We start from the raw sequence: 14,604 nt of genomic DNA, 5'->3' as shown, positions 1-14,604 counted from the left end.
TATTTAATTTTAAATATAAAATTTTTTAAATTTAAATTAAAAATTAATAATCAGACTTTTGACTTTTGTATGTCGTTCTAGGCAAAAATTATTTTATCATAAAAAAAAATAATCAATAGAAAAAAATTGTGTATAACATTTTCTGACTCTTTTAAACATTTTTTACTGTTCAAATTCTTGTTTATTCATTAAATTAACATTATATTTATACATAAGATTGTAAAAGAAAGGAAATAATTCATTATATTATGTTTTTTTAACTATAAGTTTATATATCTTTTAGTCTCTTGATTTTTAACTTGATGAAAAGTAAAATTTTCTGAATAAAAAATGACAAAAATATCCTCTTTAAATAAAAGCACTAGAAAGTTGTTATAATTTTACTCAAGAAAAGTAATTAGTTAGCAAATATACCTAATTGCCTCTTAACAATCTACATAATATTATTATATGTAGAATCATGGTTATTCAAAATACCATAAAAATCAACTGATTTTAATTATTTGTATCACATTTTGAATTAATGTTGCCAACTGACTTTAAAGCTATGTATATTTGCCTTATAATGTTTTTCTTAAATTATGATAATTAAAAATAATAATACAACTATGTTTTAATCTGAGTCAACACATCTCGATATTTTTCCTGAAAATTAAATTAAATAAATTTATAGTTAATAATCCAACAATATGTTTATGGAACTAAAAATTCTTTCTTACCGAATCTTTAGGAGGTATCATTTCAGCTTGAAATCTTTCTAAATGTTCTTGTAAATTATTATTGTGATCTTCCAACTTCCTTAAATAACATAAATATATGAAATTAACAAATAAATGGTAATAAAATTATTGATATAAATGATTTTATTTTGTATATTAATTATATATTTAGTTAATTTTGATTATAATATTATTTCTTACATATTAACAAAAATTTATAAATGATTTTTAAATGTATTAAAAGTCTAAGAAGATTTTGTAAATTTAAAATCTTACTTAATTTTATTTACTGCAATATCATATTCTTCTTCAGTTGTGGCCAATTCTCTTTTTAATTCTTTAACTCGATTCCTTAAACGTTTTACTTCTCCTTCATATTGTTCTCCTCTCTTCATTAAATGACTTAGTTCATTGTTTTGATCAACAAATATTTTTTTTTGTTTTAAAACAATATGTTTTAAATTAGCTAATTCCTGTAAATAAATAATTACATTCAATTCTATTGACAGATCAGTAAAACAATTTATATATTATCAAAAATTTTACACAAATATATTATTACTTGTTGGGAAGATAAAGACAAAAATATAATAAAATTTTACAATATTTTTATAATTTAAATATAGTAAAAATTTTGTATCAATATGAGTAAAAAACATTAAATATTATGTCATAAATATTTCATTATTTTGGATATAATAATTTCTGTGAAATACTTTTGATAAAAATGAATTCTATTAAATAGCAAATGATTATTAACTTTTATGTCTCTTATGTAATATTCATTTTTTTGAGTTGTGTCCCATTTTATACCAATAAGTTAAACATGCTTTAATATTTTTATAAAAAGATTTAAAAATACTTGATATTTGAATTTCTTTAGGAGCCTTATAAATGTTTATTCAAAAACTATTTTAGAAAAGAATGAGAACTTACAATATTTTTATCTGATAAATCTTGCTGTAGAAGTCTAAATTTCATTTCATTTGAAGTCTCAGGTTTATTTTGTTTCTGAAGTTTTTCTAATGTATCCTGCAATTCAACTTTTAACTTCTTATTCATTCTTTCAATAGCCATCATTTCGCTTTCCAATTGTTCTCTTTTACTCCACTCAATTTCATTTTCATTTTGCAAGTGTTCTAGCTATAAAATATATTAAAAGTATAGTAGATATAATTAATATGTTATATTAGTAGTAAAATCAAACCTATAAATATTTTATGTTATTATTAAACATTTATGTATAAATTTACTAATACTTTTTTTTTAATAAGACATTATGTCTAAAAATAAGACTCATACTTGTGTTCTTAATTCTTCTAAACGTTGGTTTGTTGTACTACTATTTTCTTGACATTTACAATTTTTATCTTTGTTGTCAGTAGCCATCAGTTGTCTATGTAAATTATCAAAATCATTCTGAGTAGTCTCTAAAAGATTTTCTAACTTTTTTTCTAATTTGTCAACTTCTTCATCAGTCAGATTCTTAGAGAGATTAGGAGTATCTATTGGTGAAAAAGATTGATGAAACATTTCAACAGCATGCTTAGGAACAGCTTCTTGTAAAACATATTCTTCAATACCAGAGTCGCTTACAATTGATGGTTGAGGTCTAGATATTGAACTACAACATGTTTCTGGTTCAGATATACCATTATCTAATGCTTCAACAATTTGTGAGTCCCATTGGCCTATTTTTAATAATTGAAATTTTTTTTTTTAATAATTGAAATTTTTTTTTTTTAATAATTTCTTACCAGCATGTTTTAATAAAATTAGATTAACTTTTTCCAGTTCTTTACGTAAACATTCATTTTGCTGTTCTAAATTTTGTTTTTCTCTTTTGATGTTGTTATTTTCTTTTAAAACAAGTTCTAAGTTATCTTTAAGAATTTTAGCTTCTTCTCGTGCTTTATTCCTTTCATTTCGTACCTAATATTAATTTTGTATTCAAATTAATTGATATCATTATCTTTAAAAATAACAATAATTGTCTAGTATACAAAGAAGATAAGTGCAGTTTTAAGAATTTTCTCAGAAGCTCTATTTTTTTTTAATTTTTTTTAAATTCTTACATTTATTCTATGCCTTAACTAATTTTTACAAAAAAATTCAACCTTCTTCTATACTAGACCATCAATAATGAATTAATGATATTAATCATTATTCAATATTTTAAACCAAAGGTGCACTTTCACCCAATGTCTTGGGGATACTACATAATTTTAATTTCCAATTAGATCATTATATTAAATGAATATATCTTAACAAATATTGGGTGTCTATAATACCATTAATTAATTTATATATAAAAAAAATATCGGCAATTTGGTGTCCTGAAGTTAATGTGAAAAAGTTTAAAATTTATCTAATTGGTAATCTTAGTCATCTATAGCAATGTTAAGTTTGTAAGCTACAAATTTAAATAAAACAATTTTGAACGCACTCTATAAAATCTATATCTTATCAAGTATATGAACTTCAGATAGGGTATCATATTCTTGTATAGACTTAACTAAAACGCAATATAAAATTTAAAGGACCTCCTGTTCTTAAACTATGATATATGCTGTATTACTAAACCAAGTACTCTTAAAGATATTTTAACCATACTTTTAATATAAACTCGATAATTAAGATCATGAGTTAAGACTATATCCAAGTCATTAATAGTAGATACTGAATCGATTTAAGTGTTATCTAATTACATATGATTTTATCACCTATAAAAGCACATTGAGTAAAACTTTTTAATATCCAAAAATTCATACCCTATTTTTTACACCAAGTGTTCAAGATGTTTAATTTAATTTGCAAAATTAGACGCCATTCAACTAAAAAATTTTTAAGTCATAAGCATAAAAAAAAGTAAAGCAAATAATAAAAATTGACATTTATTAAGAGTATAGAAATATAATTAATGAAAATAGAATTAGTATAGGGGACAGATCACCACCACCTTGAGGAGCACCTGAGGAAACAAGTGTTGTATTTGATCTGAAGCCATGAACATTGATATATTGTGATCTATTTGTTTAGTATAATCTGAACCAAGGTAAAAGTAGAAAACCAAAACCAAGACGATCTAAAGCAGTTATTAGTAAATTATGGTAACATGACCAGAAGCTTTTTTAATATCCATATATATTACATCTACTTAGTATAATTATCAATAAAAAGGTTAACTATTTATATATGTATTGATATAATGGTAAGTAACATGTAAGAAGTCTAAAGTCATGTTGACTGTCATCCAAAGCATTGTTGGCTGAGTTTACTATGTGATTTAAAACTATTTTTTATTTTAACTTACCTAACTATACAAGTTCAGATATAGGTTGATAATTTCTAAAATTAGATCATCTTGCTTAAATATGTATGCATTAAAGCTTGTTTTCCAAATAGATGAAAATATTCCCTCTTATAGAGACTTAATAAAATAATAAGATTAAAAGATAAGCTATAAAATCAAAAATAATAGATAGAAAGTAATTGAAGATATTTTCAGGATCAGGAGATTTAGATTTTTTTAATAACTGTAAGCTATCTGATACTTTGTTTAATAAAATATTACAAAAGAAGGAAGATTAAAGTTATTAATGCTTAAAAAATTGGACATAGGTGGTATATATGGGATATGAATACAATTATATAACGAGGAAAAGTAATACAAAAATAGTTCAGCTATTTCTTCACCAATATTTGTAACCTTGTCACTTAGATAAACACAGCTAGGTATAGCATTAGAATTGGTATTATAAGAAATCCATTTTTAGAAAAATTTAGTATATGAATAATTTAAAAAATTATGATATACTACTTTAGATCCTGACTTGTATTGAGCTCTTAAATAGGAAAATTTATTATAATTTAGGAAAGTTTTATTTTTTTTTATAAATTGAATAAGCGTTATTTTATAATATATTATATTGTTTACTTTGCTCCACTTTTCTCGCCAATTAGCAGTACAATCGGACCACCATCGCATAGTTTTTTCCATTTGTGTTGCTCTTGCTCTTGCTTCATCAAGCTCACGTTGTCGAATTGATTCTCTTGTGTCCCAATCAGATGTTGTAGAAGCAGCTACAACATTGGCACTTTCTCCAGTAGCCATTTGTACAGCCTATAATTCAAATAAAAATTTAAATAAATTTAATATCAATAAATGAATAAAGATATTTACCATTTTATGTATTTTATTAACTCTTTAATTTAACAATGCTGCATGAAAAATATTCTTTATTTTTAACATGAAAACTTACTAATAGTTCCTTCAATTATTGAAGACTAATTAAAATTAAAATGAAAAGTACTAAATATAAAATATAAAATTGAATTTAATACTCTATTATAATTATATGATCGATTAAAACTAAGATTTCTCCTATTATTTTATCACTTTTTTGAAATACACATCATACTATCATTATCAGTACAATAATATTGTTATCAAATATCAATATTAACATAAAAGTTAAGACCCGTCACCAATTTAAGCTTTAATTTTAGATAATTCATTTAAATAATTTATCAATTGAAAATCGATGAATAGCCAACTGGCTAAAGAGTAAACATTTAAAACGTATTCACTAGTTTATAGTTTTTTAATTATAAGCGATAAAAATGGCTGGATCTGCTTTAAGACGTCTTATGGCTGAATATAAACGTAAGAAAATTAATAAATTCATTAAAAGCCATTTAATGGATATATATATATATATATTTTAGAGTTAACATTAAATCCACCGGAAGGTATAATTGCTGGACCAATAAGTGAAGAGAACTATTTTGAATGGGAAGCTCTTATTACGTAATTACCAAAAAAGAATTACTGTCATATATTTGTATTTCAAAAAGTTCTTAATTTTTACTAAATTATTAATTATAGTGGACCCGAAGGCACATGTTTTGAAGGCGGTGTTTTTCCAGCAAAACTAGTTTTTCCATCTGACTATCCATTAAGTCCCCCAAAGATGACATTCACTTGTGAAATGTTTCATCCTAACAGTAAATATGTTCTTTTGGTCTATCTTTCATATTTTTATTGTAAATACCATTGTTTATTATTATGTTCATTTCATTTAAAAAATATTCATTATTTGCATAAGCGTTAGGACGCTTGATGACTTGACTACCAGTTTTGAAAATAAGCCTCTACAAAAATTTAGAAAAGTCCTGTATATTTTTATAATAGAAACATTACATTTAATTCTCTAAACAAAATTTTGTCACCCTAGATTATCCAAGACTTTTAAAGTAAAATATTTCAATTAATTAAGTAAAATTTTAATGATTATTTTAATATAGCATCCATTTAACCTTTATATATGATACAGAATAATTAAATTGACACAGAAGTAGATTTGAGGACAAGCATTTGATTTTAATCTGATGCTATAAAATCCTATTTTTTTTATTTCAAAAACAGTGAACTTTGTTTTTTTTTTTAATGTACTTTAGTTTGTTTCCTAAATACTATTATACTAATGTTATTACGTAATATCCAGTTTAACTAAATGAATTATTATTTTATAAAAAAAATTAAGATAAAAGTCATGATGTTCCATATCTTAGTTTAATTTAAGTTTCATTTTGTAACTGATTGTGTAGAAAAAAAATGGTAAAGGCACCAATTATTGACACAGTAATAAATTTTGGACACTTGTATGATTAAATTTTTGTTTGATAATGATGGTAATTTTAATAACGTATTATTTAACTAAATTTATATGTTACTTTTAGTTTACTCTGATGGGCGAGTATGTATTTCAATACTCCATGCACCTGGAGATGATCCCATGGGTTATGAGTCAAGTTCTGAAAGATGGAGTCCAGTTCAAAGTGTTGAAAAAATTCTTCTGTCTGTTATAAGCATGCTAGCGGGTAATATTATTATTGTTATACTGCAATTAACTTTAAAGTTTGTAACATTTAACAAATTAATGTTTAAGAAGCAACACCACTAAACAAATTTCTGTTCTATTGATGTTGCATGATTTTGTGTTACCATTGTTTGCATTTATTTTTGTGTTCACTTTATCATAAATTTGAATATTATATAAAGCAGGAGAAATAATGAATAAAAGGTTTGCTTCTTAAGCAACAAAATGTTTTACAGAAACTTAATGAAAATTTAAACAGATTGTGACTTAATATATTATACATTTGTATGTAGAACCAAATGATGAAAGTGGTGCAAATGTTGATGCAGCTAAAATGTGGCGTGAAAATCGAGAGGAATTCAACAAGATTGCTGAAAAATTGGTTAGAAAAACTTTGGGAATTCCAACTAATTCATAAGTTTAATTATAAGCAATATGTAATCATTATTATATTGTATATGTATATATGTATAAGTTTTATTTATAAAATAATAAACTTTGTGTCTTATGTTATCTGTTTCAAATATTTTATGATAAATTTTAAATCCTAATATGATGAAAATTTAAGATTTTTTGGAATATACTATGAATAAAATATTATAGTTAAATATTCACAATATATCAAATTATATTTATTGTGGATGATTAATGAAAATATATATGTATAAATAATATTGATTTTTATTTTAAATAAGAACACTATACTAAATACATAAAAAATTAACATTAGTTTACTTATTACCTTGTCCTAAAATAAATTGACTGTTTATTTACTACATTAAAATAAACTAGTTGTATATTTTTTTTGAGTAGATTAAATCTAAAATCACAATTATTTACTTAAAAATAGGTAACAAAAAAAAAACAAAAAACAAGTATTTATAAAGAAAAACTAAAATACTATAGAGATAAAATTGATAGATTTATGCTACTTTAATGATTTAATGTTAATATTTATTCTTAGTACTTTTCTTTTTGAAAATTTTTATTTTTTTTTATATATGTTGATATAAACTATAAATCTATGATTTTAATTTTATATACTTTACTTGAAATAGAAAACATGTCTGTTTAAGTATTGGGTGGTGAATATGATATTGCAAATGTTTATACATATTTAATAGAAAATATTAATAATATTTTTAGTGGCAAATAAAGTAGAGGGTTAAAAACTGACAGACCTCAATTAAAATTAAATAATTATAATTTTAGTAGAAAAAATATTCAGTATTATAGTACTAATGGAAAAATGTTAAAAGGAAGAATTTTATGAAGTAACAAATAAAATAATTTTAAAAAATATGTGAAAAGTATTGTTCTATTTGAAAATATATTCATAATGTATTATTAAAGTAAAAATAATTTTAGTTATAGTGATAAGATTTTACTATAATTTTCTGCTGATCGTTGCTTTTAAAATTATGTCCTACTTTTAGTTATACATGTTGTCTTCGATTAATTTAAATAATTATCTACAAAGTATTATACACCATTAAAATTATCAAGAGGCTTAAGGAGGTGTAAATGATATTAAATGCACAGCTGGTGAAGGATTTATTAAACTACTATTTTCACTGCAGCTAAGTTGTTCACAATAATAATGTGGAGTATTTAAGTAGTCGATGAGTCGTCGAGGTAAAGGTAGTTTATATATAAGATCCCGTCTGACTGTTTTTAACAATACAAATCTATATAAATAAAAAATACATTTATAATTACTTAAAAAAATTTAATTATTGTAATAAGTATTAAAACGATGGTAATTATTACATATTAGTATATATATACATTGATTTATTAATTATTAATTATATATTCATTACAATATCAAGGCACTTTATTGTAATTCTGTAAATAGTAAATAAATAATAAAGTAACAAAATAAATTTTAGTAACAGGCTGTTCCCAAGGCTAGAAGTATTTTGATTTAAAGTATCTGTTATTAAAAGATTAAAGAGATATATTGATATTTTTATTCCCATGTATAATATTAAAACATTTGATAATCAAATTTTTTATTTTTCTAAATTTTGGCGTTTACTTACAAATATAAAATCAAGAACAACTTTTATTAAGAATCATATAATTTTAAATTTGGATAAAAACCAAAAATTTTTTTTTTGATTGGAGTAAGGTTTTGGTTTTATTTTAATGATAATTTCAATTTTCAATTGGTTCTTTCTAATGAGGCATTTGAATTTTAATTTATAGATTTTTAGGTTAAGATTTTAACCAGTGTATTACATAAAATTTATTATTTTTTTTTATTTATATATTAAAATATTGGTGAGTTAGAGTCAATATTTTTAAACTTTTTTATTTTAAAGTTTATTCATATAAAGAGTATTGGTTTTACAAACACAGTTTTATAGATTAAGTTCCTATTATTGTAGTTTCTATTACCATTTGTTTTCAATATTAAGTCTCTTAGTAACCATGTCAAGATTTAAAATTGATAATGAAAAAAATAATTAATGTTTTTTTAAGCTTCTCCGAGTTAAATTCTTTAAAAAAGAGTATTTAAGCAGAAAAATATTAAATAAAAGTTGTAAAAAAAAAAATGTTTTAATTATATAATTAAAAAAATAAAATGTCAGTAGTAGTCTTTGACAAAATAGATAAGCCATTTGTTGATAGTTTTTACTCAAATACTAGGTTCATATAGACTTTTTTTTACTTTTGGTCTAACTATATCAAAATTATTCAAATTGAAATTTATATTGTCTACTGATATTTTTTGAAAACTTGTCAAAGAAAATAAAAATAAACATTTAAGTAGGAGGTATGATTTTTTTGAATACAACAGACAAAATATATGGCATTGTAAAATCAAAGTATGACATTTCATTAAAGCAAAAATATTATTTACCTGCACATATGTTGTAAACTTTGAATTTGTTTAAATCGTGAAACAGGATGGAGTAATTGAACTCTCATTGGTCCCAATACAGGTCGTCTATGTAAGAAAAATAAATACCTTCCACTGCGTGAATGTTCAATAGCGTTTTCAACAAACTCTATGATTGTATGACTTTTAAATTTAGTACAACTACCAAAGCTAAAATTACCTGGAATTTTATTTAAATTGATTAATACATTCTAAAAGTAATGATTGAGAAATACACAAAGTCTATAAGTACCATGATCATGTTCAATTCTGACATGTCGAACAAAACCATTCAATTTAAATGTCAATGAAAATATATAATGATCGTCACTACTATCTCGTACTATAAAAGAACCATCTGGTTCAGTAGACAATATTTTTTCTGCAGCTTCACCAGATATTGGACCCCAATACCAACCATACTAAAAATAAATATAATTTAAATAATTAGTAATTATATTATACTATATATTTTAACATTTTTTTTTTTTGAAAATCTATTTTTTTTTTTTAATCAAGATTATTAATTTAAAAAAACTATATTTTAATAAACTTACATCTTTGGCTTTTTCTATACTAGATGCAAAGTCCATATTAGATTCACGTACAAATGAATCACCAACTCCATCTTTGGGTACGGGAGGTAAAGCACGTTTTTCAACTTTTGACCCTTTTGTAACATCTAAAAGTACTACTGTGTCTGTTAAAGTAGATCCATGATCTGATTCAACTGAATTATTTTTACGTGACCGAAATATATTGCAAAATGTTTGTTTTAAACTAAATGTAAAGTTTGATTTTGAAGATGAAACAAATGGAGAAGAGCAAAATATTTTTCTTGTTGCATGATTAGTACTACTTATTTTTTCTGATGAACTTTCTTTAGATTTTTTGTACTTCATGTTAACTAAAAATGTTTGTTTTCTTATTTTACATTTTAATGATGAAATATTTTCAACACAATTTTTTTTATTGTGATCATTTTGAATATCATCATGTTTTATAAAACTCGGAATTTGAGTAGGTTGATTACATTCTTTAGAATCTCTATAAAAATTATGAAGAATACTTCTTACGTCCTTTAAAGTCATATGAATTGGTTCTTGTACATTCATAAAATGTTCGCTTTGTCTATAAACAAGAAGTATAAGTAATTATTTAAAACTATTTGTTGAAAAAAGAGATTTTACCAAAGATATGGGAATTTATTTTAGCTTAATAATGAAAATTACTGACATGTGAAATTTATACACTTTTTCATTAAATTTTATAATTATCCAAGTTAAACTTGAGATTTTATTATATTATAATTTTTTAAATTTAGTTTATATTTATAAAAGATAGATATATTAAAAATTTCCAGTAAAAATCACTAATCTTTAGACATTTTTTTGATTTCTTTTAATTATTTTAAAATTCCATAACACTTAGAGTTAGTTTTTTAAACTTTTAAATCTTACTGCATAGCAAATATAAGTCTACAACAATTTAAGTGGCATATATACATATAAAATGGCTACAAAAGTAATCTATTATGCATCAGTACACAAGGATTAAGATTTATTAAAGTAACCAAGTAGTAGGAAAAAAGTGTTCTCTATATTACATGTTGCTATGAATTAATTATTTAATTATAAAGCTTACTTGTGGATAATATTACTTGAAGTTAAAAATATATTTATAATATTAATTTAAAACTAAAATTATTAAAAATATTTAACTCAAAAGTCTACAATAATAAAAAATCATTTTTCAGAAACTACACTTTACTCTTTATTTTTCTATTTACCAAAAAAAATAAAATATGAAATGGTAATTTACATAATAAATTTTGTTTAAACATTATTTGTAAATTTAATTTTAAATAAATTATTGTTGAGCTTACTTTTTATTAGGAGATATAGAATGGCGGCGTAATTTTCGTTTTTTTCGCAGTGGTCTACGAAATGCAATATTAAATGTCGAGCTGTCAATTGGTAATTTATATGTATCACTGTTTAATACATCATGTGAAATAGCTGAAGAAATAAAATTTGAATCATCAGATGGCATTATATTCAATAAGGAATTATGGGAAGATGATAATGTTGACAAAAGGGAGTTGCTTGATTCATTTGTAAGAGCATTGTTTGTTTTCCAATATACACCCAAATTGGGATGCAGTCTAGACTGTTTTGAAAACCTAAAAATAAATAAAAAATCATATAGTATTCAAATAGTGGTATAAATCAAGATAACTTTGTACCTTGAGTCAGTAGGTGCGGCCAAATTCAAAATGTCATTTATTAATGATTTAATAAAATTGTCTGCATATTTTTCAACTTGAATAACACATTCATTAGTATAAACAGGTGATTTAACATATTTGTTTTGATCATCTTTGAAATTACTAGGTGGAGAATAAATGTTAATAGATCTGCACGGTAAATCTTGAAATTGTATTGGAGGTTCAATTTCATGCCCTGACTTTTGAATATATGAATCTTTTTTTAGATGTTTATGTAATGATAATTGCAAATCATCAACCATAGAAAGCTTTTGACTTAACAATAATTCATTTTTTGTGCCTTTATTCTAAAAAAAAATAAATATTATAAAAACTTTTTATTTAGTTTAAAAATTTTAGGTCACTTTTATATTTTATTTTATATTTATTACAATATAAATTGACATTATTAAAAAAGTTAATTGTAGAATTTTAATTTAATTATTCCTAAATACAAACTATTAACTTTAAAAGCATAATTATACAAAAAAATTGTATATATATATATTTCTTAATCAATAAGCTTATAATAATTTGCAGATGTAATTGAAAAAAACAAAATACATATAAACTTAAGTTATTTATTAATTCATAGACTATTATATTTATAATATAATAGCCTATAAAATATAATATAGAACCTATATTTATAGGTTACTATTCTAATATAATACATCGTGATTGATGTTGGATAAGAGATAAATTTTTTTTTTTAAACTATAGAACATTTTTTATTATTGTAAATTTTTTATTATTTTGGTATAAAAAACTCTAAAATAATATGAGTTTAATTTTTTTTTTCATCCTTTCAGTTTAAAAAACCTAAATTTTAATTTTCTTAAATAGTAAAGGATTCCTATTTAATAAATTCATTTTTGGTTTCTTATGATACAAAAATTTTTTTTTAAAAATATTGTTCTTATATAATTTTTTTTCAATAAATCATTCTTCTATTTATTTAATAACAGCCCCAGAGACACACCATTTTCATATAATCAGCAAATAATTTAGTAAACTTAAGTATCAACCAACATAGTTTAAAAAGAGTAAAAATAGTGATGAGACAAGTAACTTAAAAATGTTTAGATAAAAGTTCATTTATTTTTACTTGTTTTGAATGACCTAATATAAATGATAATAGTCAAAACAAGATGAATCCTCTAAAATCTTAAGATAATTAGCTGTTTAATACATTAGTAATCACTATTTCTTTAAGCTGTCACATAAATAATTAATTGACATTTCTTGTTTATCTATCATTACACTAGCTAAGATAAATAACTTTAATAATGTATGGCCCATTGAAATAATGATTGTTGTGTCTGGTATTATAAAAATCAATTAAATGATGAAGTTATACTTTAAATCCAAAGCTTTGAAAAATTTCAATACACAATCGGTTGATCAGATAAAAAATTATAAGAACTGTTATAACTGAACAAAATTGTTTGTAATGTTTTTTCTGCATATAATCAAGTTAAAAATAAGAGTTGCTATTTAAGAAAATCAAATTTAAGATTTTTTATTCCAGAAGGGATAAAAAAAAATTATTTAACTACGTATTATTATAGATTTTTTTTGAATCCAACAATAGTCTTCTACACAAAAATTGTAAACATTTAATAGTTTCAGAGAAAACGAGTGTTTTATTTTTAATCAATCACCCTGTACACTTGTACATATATAAAATATATAAAATAATATATAAAATATGTACCAAATACAATAATTTTAACAGATAAATTAGTATTTTAGTAATCACAATTTACTTGATTTTTTTTAGTATTTTAAATAGCTGATAGAACATGAATTTTTAAAACTAAAAATATATTTTAAATATTAATCTAAAACTAAGATTTTTTTTATTTAATTAATGTTTTATATATATTTTTAATTTTAAATAATATTAGCCACATGTGATTAATTCTTATTATAGAACATTATTAGACTATTATTAGGATTTTACAATTAATAGTAGTATTATGTTGCTTAAAAAACAATAGTTTTATAATTTAAAGGATATGTTTTCAATTTAATTAAAAATTTATTCTTAAAAACAATAAAATTATTTTTTTATTTCATTGTAGGTAATTTTGATAATGTTAAAGAATTAAGATCCGTTTTGAAAAATAGTTAAGAATGAATATGCATAATTACTTACTCTATGTTGTGATGAATTTACATTGAAACTATCAGAATAGTTTGAAAATAAAACATCTGCATGAAGGCTTTTATCATCTTCATTCAATAGTATTTCAAATGTAGGCAAGTCCATCCCATATTCATCAACAAAATCAAATTTATACTAATCAGTCTATGATTTCATAATAAAAAACTAAAAATATTTTAATATAATTGAGATGTTAAATATTATTCAAATGTATTTACTAAACACACCACATACCAAACAACTACATAATACGTTTGAATAAACCTATTCGTTAAATATATGTAGGTTGTGACCAAAAGGAATCTTTGACAAATAGTAAAACCAAAGCGAGAATTAAAGTTTATAACTGCACTTACTTCATAGAATGGAAAACTACTTTAAAAATATGCATTATATGATCAGACACACCAAAAAGAATTTTCACAATTCCAAAAATTTAATTCTTTCTTATCACGTTATACGAACATCAAACAAATAAACATAAAATAATATCTTATCTATTCTGTGGTAATATCATATCCTGTTACTGATAATATTTATCATCATTGTAGACTTTATTTTCAAATCTATATAATATCAATAAAAATAAAATTTTAAGTCTTTACTGATTGATTGACTAAGATCTTTATTTTATTTAAGATAAAAATTTAATAGTTCTATTATAAAATTTAATAATTTAT

The 14,604-nt window shown here is 22.5% G+C and overlaps 3 protein-coding genes across 5 annotated transcripts; 1 reads left to right on the top strand and 2 right to left on the bottom strand.

The window, feature by feature from the left end:
- Positions 1 to 63: 63 nt before the first annotated feature.
- On the bottom strand, positions 64 to 5,119 carry LOC126906306 (coiled-coil domain-containing protein 102A). 2 transcript variants are annotated; one of them, XM_050686838.1, is made up of 8 exons: positions 4,982 to 5,119; positions 4,657 to 4,842; positions 2,477 to 2,651; positions 2,022 to 2,410; positions 1,656 to 1,862; positions 996 to 1,192; positions 720 to 798; positions 64 to 645 (listed from the first exon to the last, which is right to left on the bottom strand). In XM_050686838.1, the coding sequence occupies exons 2-8, from the start codon at positions 4,831 to 4,833 to the stop codon at positions 607 to 609; spliced, it is 1,263 nt and encodes a 420-aa protein (XP_050542795.1). In that variant the 5' UTR covers positions 4,834 to 4,842; positions 4,982 to 5,119; the 3' UTR covers positions 64 to 606. The 2 variants fall into 2 exon arrangements, with proteins under 2 accessions (XP_050542795.1, XP_050542794.1); XM_050686837.1 differs by having other exon boundaries at positions 66 to 645; positions 4,903 to 5,118.
- A 66-nt stretch (positions 5,120 to 5,185) lies between these two features.
- LOC126906317 (ubiquitin-conjugating enzyme E2 G2) lies at positions 5,186 to 7,114 on the top strand. The gene is made up of 5 exons (XM_050686865.1): positions 5,186 to 5,385; positions 5,448 to 5,529; positions 5,608 to 5,726; positions 6,462 to 6,602; positions 6,895 to 7,114. The coding sequence occupies exons 1-5, from the start codon at positions 5,343 to 5,345 to the stop codon at positions 7,017 to 7,019; spliced, it is 510 nt and encodes a 169-aa protein (XP_050542822.1). The 5' UTR covers positions 5,186 to 5,342; the 3' UTR covers positions 7,020 to 7,114.
- Positions 7,115 to 7,264: 150 nt separating this feature from the next.
- On the bottom strand, positions 7,265 to 14,384 carry LOC126906301 (uncharacterized). 2 transcript variants are annotated; one of them, XM_050686829.1, is made up of 8 exons: positions 14,159 to 14,384; positions 13,916 to 14,089; positions 11,734 to 12,062; positions 11,374 to 11,670; positions 10,046 to 10,619; positions 9,742 to 9,910; positions 9,471 to 9,669; positions 7,265 to 8,289 (listed from the first exon to the last, which is right to left on the bottom strand). In XM_050686829.1, the coding sequence occupies exons 2-8, from the start codon at positions 14,027 to 14,029 to the stop codon at positions 8,112 to 8,114; spliced, it is 1,860 nt and encodes a 619-aa protein (XP_050542786.1). In that variant the 5' UTR covers positions 14,030 to 14,089; positions 14,159 to 14,384; the 3' UTR covers positions 7,265 to 8,111. The 2 variants fall into 2 exon arrangements, with proteins under 2 accessions (XP_050542786.1, XP_050542787.1); XM_050686830.1 differs by having other exon boundaries at positions 13,916 to 14,068.
- Between the last annotated feature and the right edge of the window lie 220 nt (positions 14,385 to 14,604).

Source organism: Daktulosphaira vitifoliae, unplaced genomic scaffold, assembly GCF_025091365.1.
Source record: "Daktulosphaira vitifoliae isolate Bord-2020 unplaced genomic scaffold, ASM2509136v1 Scaffold_4, whole genome shotgun sequence".
NCBI lineage: Eukaryota > Metazoa > Arthropoda > Insecta > Hemiptera > Phylloxeridae > Daktulosphaira > Daktulosphaira vitifoliae.
The sequence above is the reverse complement of the archived record's forward strand: the minus strand, read 5'-3'. Positions and strand labels throughout refer to the sequence as shown.

What these genes read in the sequence shown, in the direction of transcription:
- LOC126906306 (XM_050686837.1), bottom strand. An exon ending in AATTTTATTAAAACATGCTG is followed by an intron (nt 2,411 to 2,476) that starts GTAAGAAATTAT and finishes TATTAAAAATAG; the next exon opens with GCCAATGGGACTCACAAATT. An exon ending in ATTTATCAGATAAAAATATT is followed by an intron (nt 1,193 to 1,655) that starts GTAAGTTCTCAT and finishes ATTTATTTACAG; the next exon opens with GAATTAGCTAATTTAAAACA.
- LOC126906317 (XM_050686865.1), top strand. Translation starts at nt 5,343, where the DNA reads ATGGCTGGATCTGCTTTAAGACGTCTTATGGCTGAATATAAAC. An exon ending in GAATGGGAAGCTCTTATTAC is followed by an intron (nt 5,530 to 5,607) that starts GTAATTACCAAA and finishes TATTAATTATAG; the next exon opens with TGGACCCGAAGGCACATGTT. An exon ending in TGTTATAAGCATGCTAGCGG is followed by an intron (nt 6,603 to 6,894) that starts GTAATATTATTA and finishes ATTTGTATGTAG; the next exon opens with AACCAAATGATGAAAGTGGT.
- LOC126906301 (XM_050686829.1), bottom strand. Translation starts at nt 14,029, where the DNA reads ATGGACTTGCCTACATTTGAAATACTATTGAATGAAGATGATAAAAGC. An exon ending in CAGAATTGAACATGATCATG is followed by an intron (nt 9,670 to 9,741) that starts GTACTTATAGAC and finishes ATAAAATTCCAG; the next exon opens with GTAATTTTAGCTTTGGTAGT. An exon ending in AGTTTACAACATATGTGCAG is followed by an intron (nt 8,290 to 9,470) that starts GTAAATAATATT and finishes TTATTTATATAG; the next exon opens with ATTTGTATTGTTAAAAACAG.